At 39.4% G+C, this 23283-nt stretch overlaps 1 protein-coding gene across 1 annotated transcript in view; it reads right to left on the bottom strand.

Annotated features, from left to right (window-relative positions):
• LOC149312252 (PDZ domain-containing RING finger protein 4-like) overlaps positions 1-23283 on the bottom strand; it is a 145962-nt gene that overhangs the window by 16048 nt on the left and 106631 nt on the right. The window contains exons 4-5 of the mRNA XM_089526830.1: positions 5389-5487; positions 1618-1680 (exon numbers count right to left, since the gene is read on the bottom strand). Of these exons, the coding sequence (XP_089382956.1) occupies positions 1618-1680; positions 5389-5487 (162 nt within the window). The remainder of the gene's footprint in view (positions 1-1617; positions 1681-5388; positions 5488-23283) is intronic.

The raw sequence follows: 23283 nt of genomic DNA on the forward strand, positions 1-23283 counted from the left end.
CAGGTGAATACACTATCCTCTCCTTGTCCCTGTGTTCTCAAGCTCTCATGTACTGTTTGAGAAGTGTAATATTGTATATATTTTCCTCAGTTTGAACTGGATCTTAAAAATGTGGCAAGGATACTACAACAGTTTTAAGTTTCTGTGGTGATACAGCAGGAGATCTATTACGTCTTTCCCTGGGTCTCAGAAAGCAGCATCACTGCTAGGAAAAGTGAGTTTTGGAATGGCTACACTGAGGGTGAATCTGGAGCTCCTTGGTTTTAAAAAAAGGAAAGCACGTGTATGCAACACTGAACCTGAATACTTTACAAATCACTAGGAATAAACTGTTTGAATGCATAACCAGGCATAGGAAAAAAGTCCAGAGAAAATTCGGTAGTGTGTCATAGGGTGTTGATGTCAACAACGTTCCCTTCCTGTGTGTGATGCAAGGCACTAATGCACAACCAGACTCTCTGGGTGCAAAATAGTATTTGTGGTATTGTAGTGTGCTGAGTGTAGACATGTAAGCACCTCAAAAACAGGTGCATGGATGCACAGTAGTAATTATAATTGTTGCCATATAATTTGTATTTCACAACCAATAGAGAGAATATCTAGCTTGCAGAATTCCTAATTAATACATTACTTTTTACTCAGAAGGTTCTGACCACATGAGCTTCTACTGCTTTCTACTCCTATAGCTTCCCCCTGTCCCTTGATTGCCCTTTCTTGGCCATTTGCCAGGCCCCACTCTGCTGGCACAGCCCCATCCTAATGCTGTGGGGCTTCCTTTTCTCCTCCAGTCTCATTTCATGTCCATCCATTTCTGTACTGCTACTGTCACTTCCAGAAGTTGGGAATCACAGCTGAGCTTCTTGGTTCCACATACAAGGTAGGGTATAAGGATAATTATATTGCAAACACAAGAACTTTGCATCACCACACAATGAAACCAAAAAAATTGTATTTTTTTTAAAAGAAGATACGACTCACTAGAAAAGATAATGCTTGGAAAGATAAAGGGCAGTAGAAAGAGAGGAAGACCACACATCAGATGGATATACAGTCTGCCCTCCCCATATGCGAGGAATCCATTCCAGATCCCCCGTGTATGGGGAAAAGAGCGTATGCTCAAGCCCCATAGGAAATAATGGGGTTTGTGCTCGCAGAGGTGCACAGGGTGCGCGGCACAAGTACGTGCTCCATTATTTCTGACTAGGCTTGCCTTCCATGTGAGCTCAAAGCCGTGGAAGGCAAGCCTGCATATAAGGAGGGCTGACTGTACTCAATCAAAGAGGACACAACCCTAAGTCTGCAGGACTGAACAAGGTTGTTGAGAATTGGGTGTCTTGGGCCTGAAACAGACGGACCAAATAGAGTGGTTTGGAGGAGACAACATGCTTCCCTGATGTGGCCAAAAGCCACTCCAAGGCCACCTAAGGTGTAATGAAGCCACCAGCAAAAGGAGTGGCAAAAGGGCGCTCCTGCCAGTGGCTCATTTGGGATCATGGCAGCGTCTTGGCCTGTTTGCTTTGCCACTTCGAGATGCTTCATTCACAGGGGCACTGGAGGTTGAATTCAACTTGACAGCAATTAACATCAAAATGAGAAAGGAGGCATATCATGACTTACTTGTAAAATCCGGTCTCCTTCCCGAATCCGTCCATCTCGGGCAGCAATACTATTTGGATCAACCTAAATGGGGGAAACAGCCAAAAGTAATTTAAAATATTTCAGCAGATGTGTTTAAGGTTAGAATCACTGACTTTTTCTCACTCAGAGAAACTCACGGCCTCATTTTTATATATTTTGTTAGTTAGTGGAATATGTATCAACAAATTTACTGGAAGAATTAATGGAGATAAGGTTGCATAATTTTTTCAAGTAACACTTTCTTGATCAGCTTAATATTGTTTATGTGGTGTCAGCTCCACATGAAAGGAGTACAAATGAAAGGATTCACGGATAGTGGTGGCAGGTGATGACTATCATGTCAATGGAGTGGAAAATCCATCCCAGGTCATCTGAACTTTAAAGGAACAATCTAAGGGTACAAAAGCTATTTTGAGGTTAAGGTTCAACACTTGAAACAGACAACACTTTAAAAGTTCAGAATAAAAACTAACAAGGTTTCACCACCACACTGACATAGAAGTTAGGAGATACCACCAAATGCTTATGTATCTGGGAAGGGTCCATAAATCCACCCACCAGCTCCCCAGAGGACACCAGACACCACAAAGATCACTAACATGTCCACTGGAACTTTTAAGCCGGTAAGAAATTGAGGTGACTTTTGAGCAGTTTCTTATATTCAACACCCTCCTCAAAGAAGTGAAGAAGACTTGTGGCAAATACAAATAATGCCTGACCACTAAGTCAAAGCAAAATCTGTGGGTTACTGGGTGCGAAAAAAATAAGGACGGAGTTTTCATGAACGAGTTGTGTGTGTGTGTTTAAATAAGTGTTCTCTTTGTAAAGATTACTTACAAAAACAATTATTTTACATATGAAATAATATATCTATTTAAAGGGAATGCTAAATTATGAATAGATCAATAGACTTAATGTTAGTTTAAATTGGTTAATTACTACAGCATAAACAGATATTAAAAGTTTACCAGGGTCACAAAACCTGTTCCTTGAAAAATGACCAACTGTCATTACTCTGGAACTAGGTAATACTATCTATCACCCTTTTCTAGATTTCTATCGTAAGCCATTCATTTTGTCTTACAATGACAAGACCTATTTCTCAAAACAGCATTTGGTGTACAAGTTTTATCTTGTACAGATATTAGATATAATTTCCATATTGTGTGGTGTTGGAAGGAACATTATTTTGAAGTGTCTAATCTGAGTATGAAAAAGAGCAATTACATATACTTAAAGGAAGGGAGATTCAAACTAGAGCTCAAAACTAAACCACTTTTCAAAAATAGACATAGAGAACATCAGATGATCCTTGTATAATACCAACAAGTTACTTTTAAAAGTTAATGTCTACTGACTAATGCATTGGAAAGATAGCTCCTAGAATGTGCAGCAGAGAAAGAAGTAGGGGAAAAATGCCGCCAACGGTTGTTTTATTATTACTTTTTATTTACCTCACTCTTCCTCTAGGAATCTCAGGCAGCCTAATCTATGGTCATGACTAGTAAGATTATATAAATTCATTTCTTAACTGGTTTCTGACAAGCATAACAACAACAACAACAACAACAACAACAACAATATTTATTTATAAAGCCCTTTCCACAGTTCTGAGTAATTCTAGATTGCTTTTCATACTTCAGGATTAAGTTGGGGCAAATTTCACAGAAAACATTTATTTTGTGCACAATGTACATATTCTTATGCAAAGATACTGGACTTGTCTTGTTCAGGATCTTGTTTTAGGGCAATCTGCTTAATTTTTGCAAAATCTGTAGAAAACTTTTCTGTTTTTCAAGGACACATGGATTCGTGCACAAAAACCCACATGTACTTTTCCTGCATGTGTTTTCTGCACAAAAACCAATATTTTGCAGCTGTTCTCCTTTTTCACAGTGGAGGATGTCTTGAGTTTAAATACAACCTTTTCTCCCCAAATTGCAAATAGTAATGAACATTCTTCATATTCCTATCCCAGCCTTATGCACTCAGACAGCAGCTTTAGAGTCTTTGCTTCAGGAAGGATGCAGAATGGCATCAGAACAGAAAATGGTCCAAGACAACATGAATATGAAGACTGGAAACAAAGGAGGAACATAATGGGTGAGGCCCCTCCAAGGAGAGGGTCACCAAAGATGGACAGCAGAGTATTAGGGATACCAATCACTTACTTAAACAGAAAGAGGGAGTAGGCTTAGAAAATGACTACATATCTTTTTTCTCACTCTTGAGAATTATCACCTGGACAGATGGTTGCATAAATGACAGCTTAATAGTTATTAACTTTGGAATATCCCTCAAAGGACTATTTTTATGTGACAAGAATATTCACACATTTTGTAATCATCAATGAAAAAAGTTGTCTGAAGAGGCAGAGGAACTGTAGTGAAAAACTGCCAACAGCTATGAAGCTTTTTTGCCCTGTGTAAGAATGAAATCACAGGGCATTTTTTGAACTTTTTTTTTTTGCAAAAAACGTTTTGCAGAGTGCTTTCTACTTGCAAAATAATTCTTTCTATTTGCAAAATAGTATGGTTTGGCACAAAAATGTGTATGTGTGCAAAAATCCTTTTCATGTTTAAAGTACACACATTTGTAAATATAACTGAAACATGAAAAAACATGATTTGAGGGTTTCTGTGTAAACTGCCCACACAAGTGTGTAATCTTGACCAACTGGATTTTTTCATTTGCACAGATGAAAACAAAGGCGGTTTATAGACCGCCCTTTTGGGGCGACCTGTACCCGCCCCTTTCCCCGCTGGATCAGGGCCTCAGCTGTCATAGCGGCAGCCTCTCAGGCCCCAATCCGCCACTTTCCAGGCCGTGGGGAAGCGGCAAAAGGCCCCAAGGACACCCGACAGTGACGGGGAAGAAGAGAAAGGGGCCACTTGGCCCCTTTCTCATTTGTGTCACTGGTGCAGCCGCGTAAAGGTTGTGCCCAGTGACACAAACCTGGAAGGAGCTCTGTTTCGGAGCTCCTTACGGCGCCATGGAAAGGGCGCCCCAGGTGCCCTCACACGGCGCCAGGACATCACTTCCACTCCGCTCCGTTTGGAGGTGGTGCGGTCGTGACATCCCAATGGCAGCACCCATGTAGAATGGGTACCACCATTTTGTACATACTAGGTACATACTAGGGTTAGGGCATCCATAAAGGACACTCTTTCCTAACCCTAGTACGTACCTAGTACGTACTTTTAGCGCATCTGTAACGCGCCAAAATATGTGAACATTTAAATTCTTAGACAAGAATACACTTTCTTAAAATGATGTGAAATATATGTATCTATTTCCATTTGATTTTGGAATGGGCCTTTCCTGAAATGAATTTTGAAAATCTACAACTTGGATAACTGTTTAAACAAACAAGACAATTCCTACATTTTTCAAAGACATTTCTAGTTTTCTCCCTCTTCTGAAATCACCAGTTTAATTGTACTGCAACAGAAGCAAATAGATATAAAAAGCTGTCCTAATGTTTCACATCCTTTTGGAAATTAATAGCAATTTCAAGCAATGCTCAAATCTTTCCGGCACTCTTCCTAATATTAATGTTCCATTTGAAACATGCACATTGATCACACTTGCAATAAAGTTATACAGCATTGGTAACAGTTATACAGCATGGGCAACATAATTTTAGCCAGACTGCTAATTGAAAAGGACCAACCTTGGGAAATAAATAGTTGGGCTACATAGTATTTCTTCTTCCCTCTCCCAATGTGTACAACAGTCACACATCTTTACCTCACTGATATAGATTCCCGTGTCTTCTTCATCATCGGTACGATAACAGACTGTCAATCCAAGCTTTTCCTGACTTCTAATGCGACAAAGCTCAACTTCCTGAAAAAAATGAATTACAGTAAGATGCCTATTCTGACAATAAAATATGCCACAAACACTAGCTATATATTTGTACATAAGTTACTAGACAGAATTTTACAAACATATAATCTCTATTATTGGCTTCAAGCTCAGATATTTTTTGGTTATAGTGACAATGATTGTTATTTAATATTGCTGCACTTCCAATTTTCTTAGTAAAAGCCCTCTTAAAAATAGACTCCCAAATATACTAAAGTTGGAAGCCATTAAGCAAAATTTGTCATGTACTCACTGGTGCCAAAAACAGAATGGAGGACTGGCAATATATTATAGAGTCATTTTACTTCTATCAAGCCAACTATTGATTTATAGGACAGGGGAAAGACAGAGTATTCATCAATCAATCAATCTCTTGTGAGTACCAGTCTTCCAGCAGCCACTTATACCGTAAACAAAAATTAGAGTTAGCTACCAAATCACTTAAAAGACATAGTACATTGTTAGGTGTAATATAAATAATAAGCAATAATTAGAAAATGTAATTCATTTCACAGGCTATGGTTTTGTCTTAACTTTTGTCTTTTAAAGTTCTACGATCTTGAATGATCATTTTTGTCAAGATATGATGCAAACACAGGGTTGTGTTAGACATTGTGTAATATATGCATGAAGTGAGACAATGACCTGCACATTCTAGTTGCATATAATAAAATTTAAGGGCTTGAAGCCCACCAAGAGAAAAGTTGTTGAGGTGCAATGGGCAGGATCCTAGACCTGGGGAAAGTTCATTTAGAGACAAGTCACCAATCAGCCACAAGGTGCACTGAAGTGGGCCCACAGTGTTCTCACAATTGTAATATCACAGGGGGTGGTGGAAACAAGCACTACCTTAGAGAAAGCTGTAAAAAGAAATAATGCATTTCAGTCTTCCTCTTACCATGAACTGGGACAGATAGTTTCCTTTGGCATACTGAGCATTGACCATTGATCCAGAAAACTTGGGTTACTATGTTATTCCATATAGAGAATGCAGGATGTAACTCTCTTGGCAAATATTTACATTGTACTGAAGCACTGTAATATTTTGCTTGCTCTCACTTGTTAGAGTTGATAAATTATCTATGCTGAATCTCTGTGTGTGTATGTTTAAAATTTTTAAATTCAAACATGGCTATATTTCAGAGGAAGGAAGTGGAAAAATCACCTCTGAGTATTCTGTACCTAAGAAAACCTTACGAAATTCATGAGATCACTATAAGTCAACAGCAGCTTGAAGACACATACATACACACAAACCAATTGTTAGCTGCCACCACTCTGTACATGTTCTTCTCACACATTGCTAATATGACATCAAATTGCATGAGGGAAGGGAATGAAGCTCTCTTCCAGGCCTGTCATACATCTCTAGCATCATTCACCTGAGAGGTGATGTTCTTAAAATTTCTGTTCCTGTTTCATGTATGAGAAAGGCTTTCTTCAAAGAATAAAATGGGGCTAGCCTTTCAGTGGCTAGTATGAAGAGCAGTGGAGAGGATAATGTGGTAGTTTGATTGAAATTTGGATTCTTTTTTAATTTATGTAGGTACATCAGTTCTTAACCTGAAATATTAATAAAATAAAATGCACATAGTGAAGAGCTGCCTTAATGTATTAATTTTATTAAAAGTGCATATCCCAGCTAGTCTGTCTTATGGTTAGGGATTATAGATGTTGCATTTTGCAACATCTGTAGTTTCCCCAGGATGGGGAATGCTAAAGGGGGAGTATGGCGTTTTGTTTTGTCCCCCCCCCCCCCAAATTGTAGATATGCATGGAATAGAGGAGAAATGTACAAGGTAAATTTTTAAGCTACGGAAAGTTTGAGATGTACTTTTCTTGAGGGAAAATTGCTGATAATGATCTTTTTCTCCCATTATGAAAGAATGTAGCAAACAAACAATGGCTCAGTTAAAAAAAACTTGACAAGCCCCCTACTTTCAAGGCTTAGCAGAGATCTGATTTTATTCTGTATTGGCCAAATTCAGTTTGACACCTGATCCCCTGTACCACACTTGCCACTACATAACATTGATTCCTCCTTTTCTATGGACAAGTTCAGTTGTAGGATTTTCTGTATTCTTACACACATTACAGTGAACATAGAATTCTCAGTATTTTGCCACAAAAATGACCTTTTGAAACAATTAATTAAATGACAATGACTCATACTGTGAAGGATGGGAAACTAGGTAAAGGTCATCTTTTCCTTCTGAGCTGAGAAGGCACGTTCAGCAGAAGAGGTTATTCTCTAAGGATAGGAGAAGAGGTTAAATTGCTCAGACTCCAGGGTTATAGAACAGTGGGTTGAGGACTATAACCTTCCATTACCAGGTTAAAAGTCATTATTCCCTCCAGCAACTAGGTTAATACTGCAATTTCTTCAGGTGATAGAAGTGTAGGTTGTAAATGTCATCTACTGTGTTAAAACTTTCTTTGACTTACTTCTTGAAAGAAAAAGACTCAACTGAAATAGTTTGGGGGCACTGTGAGAGTTTGCTATATAGAGCCACTAGAGAAGTATGCAACTATACTGTGTATATACATATATGCTTTTATGTAGTAACATTCAATCAGCAAATAGTTGGTTTTGCTGTATTGCCTACATCTTTACTTTGTAGGAAAAATACATCAAAGCTTACATACATTAAAGAAATATCTCTTTTATACCTATCTGTCACAGGGACAGACACTTTTAGTCCTAATGAAGATGAGGAAAATGGCAATCAACATGAAACGAATATGACAGAATGCTCCACAGGGAAGCAATGCAAGCTATATTCATATTTGGATACATCTTTATTATTATCTTTATTATCTAAGTTTCTATTGAGGACCTCATCTGGGAACAAGATTCTGCATTAATTCAGCCATCTTCTTTTGCTCTGAGATTCAAGAGTTTAAGAATGAAAATAAACAGGGGAATAATTAATGTGACTTGATTTATATACTTCGTCAGTATCTTGAAATAAATAGGTAAGAAATAAATATCAAACCATGCCTAATAGTGTATTGGAAGGATGTTTTTCCCAAACCAATTATGAACTTTGTTTGTGTAACTATGGAGTGGTATAGGACATCTACATTATTTACAACTTTATCCCTATCATATGAAACCAGAGGTAAATCTTTCAAACTCATTTTGTGAGAAATGTTTTTATGATCCTCTTCTTCAAAACTGTTCACTAGGTACTGCACAAAGATCACAGAATTATTCAGGCAATAGTATATTTCATAATACTCTGAGAATTACTACCACACAAAAAAAGGGCTTGTTAAAACATCTGGCCTAGTTAGTAGTGCAAAAATGTTAGCAAAATTGCAGTTACATACTGTTTAAACTTTTATAATAGGTAGCCAATACATAACAAATAGATCAGTGCAAAAGCCCCAACTCTTGTCCACTTGAAATCTTGCTTCCTTCCCTCCAGATTTTATACATTCCAGATCCTTTTTTTGCAGTCACAAAGCACAGAAGCTTGTTTTAGAAAAGAAAAGAAATTTTGCTTTGTCAAAGGCTGAATTCTGCACCCAATACAATTTTGTGCTCTTCTTTTCACTTCTATTGATCAAGGACTACACATGTTGTCTTCAATCAAGGAGTGATACTGCCCCAAATCAATTAAGAACTATATTTATACATGGGAAAAAAGTCTAGTCCTTTTTCTTCTCATCAGCGTTTGGAATATACCTGCCTTTAATCTGTAGATTCAAAATGTGCTAAATCGAACTCCACTGTATTTGCAATAAAACTGAAATATTTATTTCCGTCAATTAGCAGAAACAGGATGTATCTTGTTTCATAAATGTTATTCTCTATGACAAATTGAAAGCCCACTTTTTTCAATCTCATAATATATAATACATGGAGGCTGAGACTGCAAGACGCCGAAGTAGGTGTTGTGACAACAAACCAGCCTATCCTTTTAGAACTTGTTTCTCTTCAAAAGCATTAATGATTTTAAAAAGCAGTAAAGAGAAGCCTATTTCCTTTATGTATTAATGGCAAGGAAACAGAAACAAAACAGATACGTAGGAAATAAATTATTTCCCTCCACATGAACTAGTTTCCTTGTACCAAAAGTATATTATTATCCTGCACCACCTCCACAATGGCATGACCATTTAACAATGTACAAATGACTTTCCACTGCAACTGTATGGATAAATGAAAAAAATCGATGCTACACCTACACTGCGGATTTAATCCAATTTCACACTGCTTTAACTGCCATAGCTCCATATTATGGAATTCTGGGATATATAGTTGTGTGGGCTATTTAGCCTTCTCTGTCAGAAGGCTCTGGTGCAATAACAAACTGCAACGCTCAGGATTTCATAGGATGGGGCCATGGCAGTTAAAAACATGTCAAAGGCTGAATCTGTGGTGCAGAAATAATACAGTGTGACAACGCTTTAACTGCCATGGCTGAATGCTATTAAATTCTGGGATTTGTAGTTTGTTGTGGCACCAGAGCTCTCTGACATAGAAGGCCACATATCTCACATAACTATGAATCCCAGAATTCCACAGCATGCCATGGCAGTTAAAGCAGTGTCAAACAGCATTCATTCTGCAGAGTAGATGCAGCCAAACTGCATTCATTCTGCAGTGTGGTAGCAGATGATTATTCCTTGTCCATTGTAGGTAGTGGGGAGAGAAGATTTTTAGATTGGTGTACACCTTGGCACCTCACTGTGGTGGAGGGTTGGTCTCTGGAACTGCCTCCAAGGGATAAGTGACCGGGGTGTGTGGGAAGGAGACTGTCCTTAGGGCTTATCTGGGGTTTACTCCCCCTTACAAAGTTTAGTGACTTGGTAGGGAGATCTCCACGTTTTGGCCTTCCAAAAACAACTGGCCAAGGTGTCAACCAATGCCCTTTTGGATTTTCCTCCAGGTATGATGTTTTGCCCAAGGGATAGCTGGGAGGTTTCGTACATTGATATCTGGGCCTCAGTTGGACTCAGGCCAGGTTGCTCCCCTCTTGTTTATCTTTTTGCTTATTCCCAGGCCTCAAACATTAAAATAGGTTTTTAGATCAATAAATTGACCCTTGTTTGATCCACTTATTTGTGTCTGGTCTTTTTATTTCATAGTTGGTCAACAAAGGCATGTTTGGTCAACAACTGGCATTCCGCACTTGTGGTATTGACTTTTTCAGATCTGATTATTCATGGATTTGATTAATATGTTCACTCTAGGAATCTCTAGGGCCTTCAGCAGGAATCTGTCGGAGGTTGACCATAGAACCACACTGAAGGATCTAGAGATTCTTAGAGAAAACATGTCTCTAGGCATTTCTAGTTGCTCCAGTGCAAGTCTATAGTCAACGTCCCTCGATGCTGGTCATAGAGTTGCGCTGGAGGGCCTAGAGTTTCCTAGAGAGGTGTTTCCCAGGTTCAAAAAATGTGTGGGCTTTTTTGTTGTTGCAGTTTTTCACTTTCATGGTGGTCCTATGACCATAACCTCAAGAAATGTGTAACAAGGTACGTAATAAGGCATGTAATAAGGTAGCTGTCTTAACTAGAATATCGATGACACAGAAAATAACTCATACCACTTTTCATATATTACTAAGGGTCAAGCTACACATTATGTTGACTGCATGGCATGCAGTTCCCTTTCTTATTTTGATTTATGTTCAACTAAGTGTGGGGGCCCTGGTGGCAATTGGGATCACTGTCTGTAGGGGTTTTTTAATCCCTCCTTCATTACTCCCAACCCCGCTGAAACTGTTCCCGTTCACAACAGGTAAAGAAAGAAATGGCAGGGGAATAAAGGTTTCATGTGTCCCAAGTTGTCCTCCTCACTTTCTTTGAGGACATTCACACTCAGTTTTTTTCTCCTGAGGAGATGCGGATCACCACGCTGATGAATATCAGGATCGTCGTTCCCATTATATTTTGGGTTCGTGAATCTGTCCAAGTCATTTTAACTTTTGTGTTAGTCACACATGCCATCATTTCAGGATAAAATGGAGCCATCTCTATTTCCTTGAGTGATACAGAGTGATCTGAATCACTTCGGAAGCATATCCACACTGATGAAGATCTGGATTGATGCAGATCTTTCAGGAAAACTCAGGGAAAAATGGGTATTGATATCCCAGGTTAAGTAAGTTTTTTGATAGCCCACCCCCGCAAAAAAGTGCATCGAGTGCATTCTGGGCAAGTGTGAACACAAAAGAAATAACCCAAATTAATCCTGAATTATTTCTATACTGTGAATGGGGTTTTAGGATGGGGAGGGGGCTAAAAAGGAAATGTTTAAACCTGCTCTTCCTGTGCAGTGGCCTCATTTCTAAAGCAAGGGCCCCACAGTTACTTTAGAAGGGTGAGTGTAGGTGACAAGCTGCATATGATCTCAGATCACATTGCCTCCCAGTTGCTCCCCTGGCTTTAGAATGAAGAAAAATAAGAAAAGAAACTGCACACTATGTAATTATTGTAACATACAGCTGAACACTTTGTAACTATAGTCAGAGATGTTCAGTTTACTACAACATATGCATGAAGACTTTTTTAGCACACATATACAAGGTCAAGAAAGTCAGTGTTGAACTCTAAACAGTGTTATCTCTTGATGCTATGTCTTTTAATTGTGGAATAGATTAAATTGCCATATTTCTTATAGCTTTAGTCATTTTTGAGAACAGTGACCCTTGCCCTCTTAATGTTGAGCTGAATTTCTATCCCTTAGATATTCTGACTATAGGAGGAAATATGTATCTTAGCATTTTTACAGCATTTTGCCTCATTACTCCTGGAGCTTTTCTGCTTATAAGAATTTATAGTTTATCCTGCCAAAATGTCTATAGAGACTTGGCAAAGCTCAAGATTTTTTTTAAGCCTACTGAAATGGTTCACTTGTGAAAACAACTTAATGAAATTGTCCTCCCTTTCCTCTCTAATGATCCCAGTGTGTTATGTTATGCAGATTTTAGTGAGACAACCCCATCTACAAGTATTTGTGGTTATTTCAGTGGAAATAGAAAAGTTATGGAGCAAGACAGCTGAGATGTAAACAAGCTGGAACTGCTGGCAGCTGTGCAGTTAACAAAATAAAATTGCATTTCCTGCTGTCTTTTCACTTATCAATTTTGACAGAAGACGATTCTGCCTTCTTATATGCAGTGCTGAAAAGAAAAATCACATTGGCTGCCAATTTTACCAGAACTGAACTAGCTGTTGTTTCACATGATATCCCCAAAATTAGATTCAGAAGTTTAAAAATGGTTCATATCAGTTAGACATAAAATACAGATATACCTCACTTAATTAAGTAGATATGTTCCTGGGCACTACTTCTTTCAACAGACCATTTGGTACCAGAGACAGAAAGAACATTGAAAGAATAGTCCTAAGTTCCTATACCACAAAAGAAAAGTAGTTCAACATGTTTCAACAAACTTTTTATTCAACCTAACAAAATACACATATGAAATGAAAATCCAGGCCAGATAAGCCTTGAATAAGTTAACGTAAGCAGTTGAACCTTCTAGAAATCACTTGCAGGGTTCTTCCAAAATGTATCAAGTTATGACTGTTTCTTTTTCCAGCCAACTCTTTTCTTAAGATTTCTACTTTGGTGACAAATGTATAAATCTATGTTTTGTTAAAATAATAAGGGCCTGTTACAGACTGCCAAAATAAAGCTGCTTCAGGTCTCTTTGGAGGTATGCTATTTAAATGATGCATGGGTCCTAAGAGTCCAGAGGTCGCGCCAAAGCCACACTCCATTCCTAAGCACTGGAGTGCAGCTTTGGTGCAGCTTCCGGATTCTTAGGATGCACGCATCATTTAAACAGCATACCTCCAAAGAGACCCGAAGCAGCTTTATTTTGGCAGTCTGTAACAGGCCACGGTTAGCTGCAGAAGCAGGCTTATCTGTCCCTTCCCCACCATCTCTTTCCATTTAGCTGCCCATGCATGCTTACTAAGGGATTCTGAAAGCAGCTGGGGTTTACCTTGCTCAATGCAGGCACGCACAGATTAGCTAGAGTAGATCCATACTTTTCCAGCTTAAGTTGTAGTGCATTATTTATTGCAGACATGATGCTGCAGCATAGCACCAAAGATCTGAGAGCTCATTCCCACTACAAAATAACCTGGTGTGGAAACCAGGTTATTTGGTGATTGAGTCTCTGCAGGGCTGGGTACTCCACGTTTACTCCCCTTTGTCATTCGCACTTGAGGGGGGAGAGGAAGAACGGCTGTCATGGAGAGAGGAAGAGGAGGAAGAAGAAAGAAAAGGCAAACTCCTTCTGAACAAACCTTGCCAAGAAAACCACACAACAGACTTGAAGGCACACAACAACAGCAACAATAGAGGAGGGGTGGTGGCATGGCGGGAAGACGTGAGGCCCAGCAGCTCCTCCTCTGCCTCCTCCATATAGGCTACCATCCAGTGCACCCCTCACCTTGCCACTGATTGATGGAACCTTCTGTGGGACCCTCTCTGTCTATGGCAGCAGCTCCGTATCCTCTTCCTTGCCCCAACCCACTTTCAGCTGCCTCAACCAGGGAGCTTGACCAGAGCACTCCTGGGCCCTCCTCTGTTTCCTCCTCATCTTTGGCCCCTCCAGAGGTGACTCTGAGTCTGTCGGAGCATGAGCAGAAGCGACCAGGGAGCATTATGGGAGAGGAGCCACCCAAGATGGTGCCCTGCAGCTGCACTCTCGAGAACAGTAGCAGAGCACCAGGGCTGGCTTAGAAAAGCCGGCAAGAGCTGGCACAACCCACTGATATGAATAAGACCCGTTGTTTCCACTTATTGAACATGGTTCAGGGTCGGGTCTTTTCAAAAGAATTGCCCAAAAACTAGTGTGAGGAAAGAGGTTCTTTTGCATTTGTCTTGCTTCATCGTGATTGAAACCAAGCACAGTAGGATTAGAACCGTTTTCAAGTGGAAACGATGGACATATAACCTGATCAGCAATTCACTTTAAATCATAGTGGCAGCTTCCCAATGGCAATGTTTCTAAAAAAAAAAAAAAAAAGAAAGCTGGAGGAAGAAGTAAGGGAGAGGGCTGGGAGTGGCTGTAAAAAGACTTCGCAAAAAGTCTTTCTTTTTGTCAGACACTTTGCTAGCAGAGGTATGCCTGTATACAGAATACACAAATATACAATAAACATATGAACAGACACTTGTTATGTGGCATGTGAAATAGATGCCAGGTTGGATCAGGTAGAGAAGGCTTGTATAAATGATAAACTCCGAAAACTAAACATACTGTCATTGAGAGGAATTGAGTTGATCCAGATGCAGAATTCCACATACATGGAGCACCACGTTAAACACTTTGATCTCAACAAGTGAATAAAGTCCTTATGAGGCTGAGAAAATACCATGAGGGCTTCTCTAGATAATCTCAAAGACTGGATACATCTTTAAGAGAAGGTGTCTCCCGGACCTCAAAATTTCAAGCTGTTTAGGGCTTTCTAAACTGACTGTATTATTTTAAATCTAGCGTGGTAGCAAAATAGGCAACCAGTGCAATTCTTTCATGAGACGTCTTGTCTGTTGCTAGGTTGTATTATTCAGAAGCCTAACTGAGGCATTCCATAACAGCTGTAGTTTCCTGAGCAACATGAAGGGCAACCTCAAACAGAACACACTCTACAAAGTTACCAGTGTCTGGACTACTGGAGTCAAGATAACCCCGTCCAAGAACAGCCTTAACTGGCGTGTGTGTGTGTGTGTGCGTGCGTGTGTGTGTCTGTGTGTCTGTATGTCACATATTATGGTCAATAAATATGAATATTAGACTTGGATGCATAAGACAGGAAATCTATCTGTTGCCAACACCTGAAGAATTCATAATGGACAAGCTAGAGGTGATAGTGGCCTAAACACTTTGTTCATCTTGGAAAAACCAAGCATTATTCTAAAGGCAAACTGGAAATTTCCAAACTCCCACTCTCCTGCTGACTAGGAAATGGTTTCTTGCTTGAGAGCAACCAGTGCTTAACTGGCTTGTTTTCTTCCATGGAATGGAGACTCTGCCAAACTGGCTTAGACTGGTACACCCCCCATTATGAAGGAAATGTCCATATCTGATTGACTTTTTGTCTGGTGTATGAAACGTATTGTCTCTACTGCTCAGACCACTTAAGGGCCATTATCAAAACCTGAAGGACACTTTACCTGTGCCCTTTTGCAAGTACCATGCAGAAGTGTTCTTTCTTAGGAGACCGACAAACCCCCCCCCCCCCCCATTTTAGGAAAAGGATAAAATATAGACACACAAAAATTCTCTCTCTCTCTCTCTGTCTCTCTCTCTCTCTCTGACATTCCTTTCTCTTAGACCTGCCTCCTTGACCCAGTCTCCAGTAATTTTCTTCGCAGCAGAGGGTGAAAAAAAATCCATGTGTGTGTTGTGCCTGTAGCATGTAGTACCTCCAGTTTAGCTACACCCCTCTTAGATTGGTCAGGGGTAGAGTTTTAGATTCCATGCTGTCCTCCCCCTTTAAGAAACAGATTGCATTGAATATAGTTGGTTGTTGCTGCTTTTTCTTTTTAGTAAACAAAGCCAGCTGCAAAACCAGCTTTTCTTTCCACCTCATTTTCACTTGATGTCACTCTGTCAGGTCCTGCAGAGAGATAGTGCCTGGAAGAGCTTTTCCCCCCAACCAATAAAATCAATGCACTGCTTTTAACATGTACTGTAACAGAAATTTCAGGAAACTTAAAAATCTAGGATTGATAGAGCAATAGAATTCGCAAGAGGACCTAGTAATTGAAAATCCATAAGTTTATTTCCAATTGTCGACAAAGGAAAACATTGAACTCAGTGGAATTCAAGTTCCAAAAAGCTGAGACCCCGAACAAGACAAAATGGCTCTTTTTATATTATTCAAGACAAAAAAGCTTCTTCAATACACCTGATTGGCTAATTACAATTTAAACATACAGAATTCTTACAATCAGAACAGAAATACATGCATACATTAAAACTGCATCATCACTCCTTACCCCCTCCTTTAGGAATTTAGTAGCTTTCCTCCTAACCTTGCTTCTGAATGTCAACTATGTATCCTTATCTCAGTAGTTTATGTTATGTCTTTTTACTGGTGCCAGCTTCCATCCAGGTCAAGATGCACTCATTATTCCTTTGCTCTAGTTTTTCTAAACTCCAAGCCTTTATTTCAAAAACCATCTCTCTGGCTGACAAAGGCGACTCCATCTTTCTATAGCTTTTTTATTTCAACAAGGAATTTCCACCACAGTACGTGCCTTCAAGTTTGCTTGTTAACCTATGATGTCCCCATGAATTTCTTAGGGTTTTCTCAGGCATTATACTTGCCTAAGTAAAATTGGATGGAGTGGGCTTTGAAAAGTGTTTGCCAAGTGATGTCCAAAGCTGGCCAGAAAACTGGATTGAGTTTAATAATTCACTATTTATTTATGAGAAGTATTTTCAAATCACCCCTGAATCTAGCAAGATTCAGGACAGCATGAAAGAGATGGGGAAGTGGGAAAGACACTAACACATGGCAATAAAACAACAGATGATAAAAATAATTGACAACCCCAACATCTGTATAACTAAGTACAGAGGTCCCTTGGCTTACTCAGGGGATCTGTTCTGCCCCCCCCCCCCCCATGTAAACCAAAAAATGTATAAGTTCAAGTCCCATTCAATTGCATGGGGCTCGTTCTCGTGGCACGGGAGAGTGTGTGCACTGTGGGCACACATGCCATTCATTTTCCTGTCATGTGGCTTCCGCGTAAGCAGGAAACTGCATATAGGGTGCCTGCCTATGGTGTGGGCGCACTGTATAAAGCAACTTTAAAATGTTAAAAGCCTAAGCAAATACACACTACCTAATACAGTGCACCCACGCCATACGTGGGTGCCTTTTACACGGCTTTCAGCTTATGCTGAAAGCCGCACTACAGAAACAAAATGGTGTGTGCAACCATGGCACCTGCACTGCACCACATGCACAAGCCCTATTATTGTCAATTGGGCTCGAGCATATGTGCTATTTGCTTTATGCGGGGGAGACGGGGATGGATTTCCTGCATAAAGCAAGGGCGCACTGTACTAAAATGACATAACAACAGTACCATCTCCTATGGAAAGGGTCCTACCAAGATGGTGGGTTGGGGTAGTCTGGCTTGGGTTCAGGGTGAAGGAAACAGGAAGATGATAAGTGGGCTTAGGAAGCAAGAGGCCAAGAAATACAAAAGAGCAGACATATATTGGCTCAGCAAAATGAAAAAAAGAAATGTAAGCATGAAAGCAAGCAATTGTTTTTGTTGGTCAGATGTATTTATTCTTTTATGCATCTAGCTTGCTTGTAAAAGTCTCAAATAAAGTCAGTGTAATGGAGTGTGAGCATGCAAGCTATTATTGCCTGTGGAACATCAATGGGTTGAACTGGTTTGCTGACATTTCCTTTTTAAGCACACTTAAGTCTCCGCTTATAAGCTCCTGGTAGGATGTATGTATCATCAGGAAGTCAAGGAGGAGTAAAAATTCTTTAAGGATTACAACGTTCCTGGCTACAGAAATCTCAAGAACTACTTGATCTTCAGAATGTTTATATATTTATTTATTGGCTTTGTATTACCTAATCCTTCCGGAAAGATGAAACCTCAGTAATGTCACCCATTTAAGTGCTGTATTTTCCTAATATTAATGAATGTTAGATTATTAATACACACACACACACACACATTCTGAGAAACAGTGTATCTCCTTATATTGTAATAAAATAGAGCCAATTCTCCAACCCTCAAAACTCAAAAATACCAACTCTCCTACTATAGTCTTTCTTCCATTTTCAGAACTTACAGTTCCTAAAATATTTCTAATTTTCTTACATCTTTTAAGTTGCAATCCTGTGCCCAATAAACTTTAACGTAAACCAAATTTAATTCAGCACAGCTTAATCTGTCACATTATTTCAACTGTTATTTCATTTCATTTTCTATTGATTGTACAGTGGACCTTTCCCATCTACATGGTTTCACTGCTGCCTCCACCCCCACCCCCAGCCACACTGACAGGAAAAACATGGTGTGTGTCCCATATTATTCAGTGTGCGCATGTTCACATCAGCACTTCTGTGTTGCGACCACTGAACAATATGAAGTATGGAAATCTGGAGGTGGCCTCCCATGGGTCAAAAATTAACATAAAGGAATAAAAGTGGAATAAAATATAGGGATTCCCATGCCTCAATATCAGCATACACACACAAAAAAAGCAACCTTCATGTGGTCCACTGATGGCATTCATATCCATTAAAGCTACATGAAATCAATAAGAATATATTTGAAAAATGCTAGAGAGGGTGGAAGGAACACTTGATCATATGTGCCTATATTGTCATAAAGTTGTCCAATTTTAGAAATAAATTATTGAACCATTAAACCAAATGTCAAAACAAATGGACTCTTATTGAATCTGTCAGTTTTTGAGGGTATGAATGAAAATTTAATAAATAAAGACCTGTTCTTGATACTGCTCACTACAGCATAAATTGAAGTTCTAAGACCTTGGAAAAACTTGCAAGACATTTATTTCATAGACTATTTGACAGGGTGTCAAAAACACGCAGTCATACCCAGCCGACTTTGAGACAGGGCACCTGATAGGGAGGTGGAATCCCGATAGACCACTACATCTCTCCCTCACTGTGCCCCAGGCTTTGCCTGCTGCTGTACAAAGAACCTAAGAGATTGACACACAAACCCCACACACCCAACTTCATCCAGCCAGGTCAGCATGCTCATCCCAGGATCAAGTCCTGGATGGAGATGTTTTTCCATTTACCAACCTGGCATTGAGCAGCAGCATTTTCAGCCCAGGGGCCTGTTGCCAATTCTTTGAAATAAGGGACAACTTGGGAATAACCACCACCCTGTCGCTTCCCATTCTACCATCATAATAAGGCTGACTCTCCAAGCCACATTTGCCTCTTCCCATTGTAATGGTTCTTCTCCGGGCTGCTCCCCCTCCCATGCCCTCGTTTACTTGCATTCATAGCAAATATGATTGTCAAAAGAGAGCCTTTCACAGGTTTAACATTCATGGATCTGATTATTCACGAGTTTATCCATGGCATGACTGGAAAGAGTGCACACACATTCCTCCTCCTCCTCCTCCTTTGGATTTCCCCCTTGGGGGAAAAAGCCCAGGAGGGTGGGAGCAGCCAGGGAGGGTGTGAACATGCCCCTTCCACCTTCCCCCATGCTTTGGCCAGCTTGCCTCATCCAGCCAAAGTGGGAGTGGGGAAGATGAATGTGTGTGCATGCCCTCCTGCCTTCCCCCACATATTTGTAGTTTTCCCACTTTTTGCAGTGGTCTTGCACCCCTAACACCCACTAATGTGGAGGGCAGATTGTAATTCAAAACCTTGTTATTTTCAAGCTTCATTCCAAAATTTATAGTTCACTTTAAAATATAGCTCTTGTTGCAGAAATATTTTGTAGGTTATGGTGATCTTTAGTTATACAGTGGACCCTTGTTGTATGCTGGGGTTTGGTTCCAGGATCCCCTGTGTATAACAAAATCCGTGTATGCTCAAGTCCCATTAAATATAATGACATAGCAAAATGGTGTCCCTTATAAAAAATGGAAAACCAAGGTTTGATATTTTAAATTTATAGTTCTTTGAACATTTTCAAACTGTGTATGCTTGAATCCGTGTATAAAAAATCCGTGTATAAGAAGTGCTGACTGTACAGAACATTTATGTAGTTGTTGTATCTTCATTTCATTTGAATAAACTGAACACCAACTAGACATAATTAGCATTTCCTGTATAAAAAATGGAAGTCATAATTTATATAGTGGCCAACCTTGTAGGTTGCTAAGCAAGTATCATTGTTGCTTCTTTGAACAAAAGGAAAGAAACTTTTCATCATAATTCAAGCACCTAGCTGCCCAATCAAAATGCAGGCAGTCTGGCAGATGTGGTAGCATATGTTCTGATCAACACTTCTCTCTCTATGATGAATATACATTAGTGGTTTAAAAATGGCTAAAACTGCTGCAGTTCCACATATCTGAACATTTTTCATGCTACAACTCTGTAAAAACTACTTCAGCATGTTAATTAAAGTCAAGTTGCAGAGCAGAACGCTTGAATGCTAGACAGCTGTTAGAAATCTGCTTCATTTGTCTGAATTGCAGTTTAGGGCACTTGTGTATGCCAAATGCTGAGGAAGTGCCAGACTAATGACCATTTACTCTTTACAGCTCCCTCATAGAGGTCACTGAAAACTGTATTTCTGTGGTGAGAGTTTGCATATCAGAGCAACATATTAGAACATTTGTCAAGCCAACTCACAGCTCAGGGCCAGTTGCTATCTTTGTGAGACAAGTGGACAGACATAAAGTTTTTTAGTGTAGGTTTTTTTAAGAGCATGCCTAGATGGGATTTGAGAGTAATGAAACAGAGGTAACATAGTTCTAGGCCAGGATTTAACCCAGTGCTAATTGTGAAGTAAGCATCGGAGCTCAGTTTATTCCCTTATGTCTGGAGTGTACTTCCCACATACAATCCAATTACTATTTGACCCTGTAAAGTACAGTAACATACAAAATCCACAAAACAGCAATATCTTTATGGGACAAACCAAAATGCACAAAATATATCATGCCCGCTTTCAAAGCTTCACTGGCTTCTTCATTAGGCAAAGTTGTTAAAAATCATACAGGAGAAAGAAGAATATGACAATGTTATAGTCACAGGGCTACATTTTGTCAAGTTGTTGTTGTTGTTAGTTAAGATAATATGGATGTTACTGTACTTTGTTGTGTGGCCAACATGGCTCCTCATCAATATATTTGACTCTCTCTCTCTCTCTCTCTCTCTCTCTCTCTCTCTCTCTCTCTGCATGTATGTGTATATGCCTTCAAGATGTCTGTTGACTTATGGTGATCCCATAATTTTCATAGGGTTTTCTTAGGCAAGCAATACTCAAGAGGTGGTTTTGTCCATTCCTTCCTCTGAAATATAACCTACAGCACCTGATATTCATTGACAGTCTCCCATCCAAGTACTAACCAATGCTGTTCCTGCTTAGCTTCCCAGGTCAAATGACATCTGGTGCCTTTAAGATATTTGACCCTATCTTTACGAAATTCATATGCCACAAAATTTTCTTCTTTTTGAGTTGATTCAGCAAAGCCTTTGCTATCCATGGACTAAATGTGTGACTTTGAAATAGTGGTGCACATCTCCTTAAAAAGTGGGTTTGGATAGGTTTTGTTATAGAGAATGCATGACGATGTGAAGCACTGGCATCTACAGAAGCCTACCGAAGTGGATGATTTATATCAGTTCTAACAGAAAAAAGAAAAAAATATATTGTAGGCACCTTCCTTATGGAAAAACAGTTAAAAAAACCAGCACTGCCACACAACAAGCTGCTGCAAAATTAAGCTCACTTTTCTTCATTTCCTTGGGGGGAAACACTATCTACAGCAACACCGATGTGGGAGTTTTATTTATCTTTCAAGTAAAAAGAGGAGTAGCCTTGTACTTGTTACATGCAACCATGGGGGGGAGTATTACCAGTTTGATGTATTCCCCACTTTGCTGTTAACACCAACATAATGGTTAGAGATAACAATGACAGATTTATCCTCATGAGTTTTGTATCCTTTTTGCCTCTACCCTAGTGATATTCTTGATTTGGGGAACACAATTCAAGCCCATAAATTGGCATATTCATTAACAGTGACAGCTACCAAGGATAGCAATCTCATCCGCTTTGAATGTCAGGCTTTTCTCTTCTAATTGATGAGCACTTCTAAATAGATGCAATGATTAAAAACAAGCAAGTATGACATCAGTTGAGTTGATATTCTGTTTCACCTCACTGAATCTACTTATATCCAGATTAGATTTAAAAGAGAGGGGTGGGGGGCAGACAGTACATGTACATGATTTAGTATAGAGAACAGAGAGAAAAAAGGAGAAATGACAAATGAGAAGAAGAACCATAAAAAGATGAACCCCAATTTCTGGAAAGTGAAGTAAAAGCAATACTCCAAGCAACTGGAAGAATAAATCACTAGGAACAGTTCTGTTGGTATGATGATATGCCAACAGAACTACTACAGTGTACAGAGACAGAACTGACTTTAGTTTTAAAATCTGCCAACAAATATGGAAAACAAAAAAATGGCCCACAGATGAGAAATGATCAATATACATTCCCATTAATAAAAAATGAGACACAAAATCATTCAGCAACTACAGAACTACTGTGCTAATCTCCCATGCAAGAAAAATTGTGCTTAAAATTTTGTAGTATATTTTATCACATATGATGTGAGAAATCCCAGAGGTGCAATCTGGGTTCAGAAAAGGAAGAGGCACTCAGGATCACATTGCAAACATACAAAGGATAATGGAGAGCACCAGGGAACTCCAGAAGAAAATCAGCATGTGCTTTATAGGCTACAGCAAAGCCTTTGACTGTATAGATCATGAAAAACTATGGAGTCATCTGTACGAAATGAATGTACCATTACACTTGATTGCACTGATGCATAATCTGTACTCAGGACAGGAGGCTACCATCAGAACAGAACACAGAGAAAAAGAATGGTTCCCAATTGGAATGGGGGTCAGACAAGGCTGCATTTTATCACCCTATCTATTCAACTTGTAAGCGGAAAATGTAATACACAGAGCAGGTTGACACATGGAAGAAAGAGGAGTGTAGATTCTAGAATAGAATATCAACAATCTAAGATATGCAGACAACACCATAATACTAGCAGAAAACATCAAAGACTTGAAACA

The sequence above is a fragment of the Sceloporus occidentalis genome, unplaced genomic scaffold, assembly GCF_023333645.1.
Source record: "Sceloporus occidentalis isolate IW3139 unplaced genomic scaffold, rSceOcc1.0.p SCAF_5, whole genome shotgun sequence".
In the NCBI taxonomy this organism is placed as follows: domain Eukaryota; kingdom Metazoa; phylum Chordata; class Lepidosauria; order Squamata; family Phrynosomatidae; genus Sceloporus; species Sceloporus occidentalis.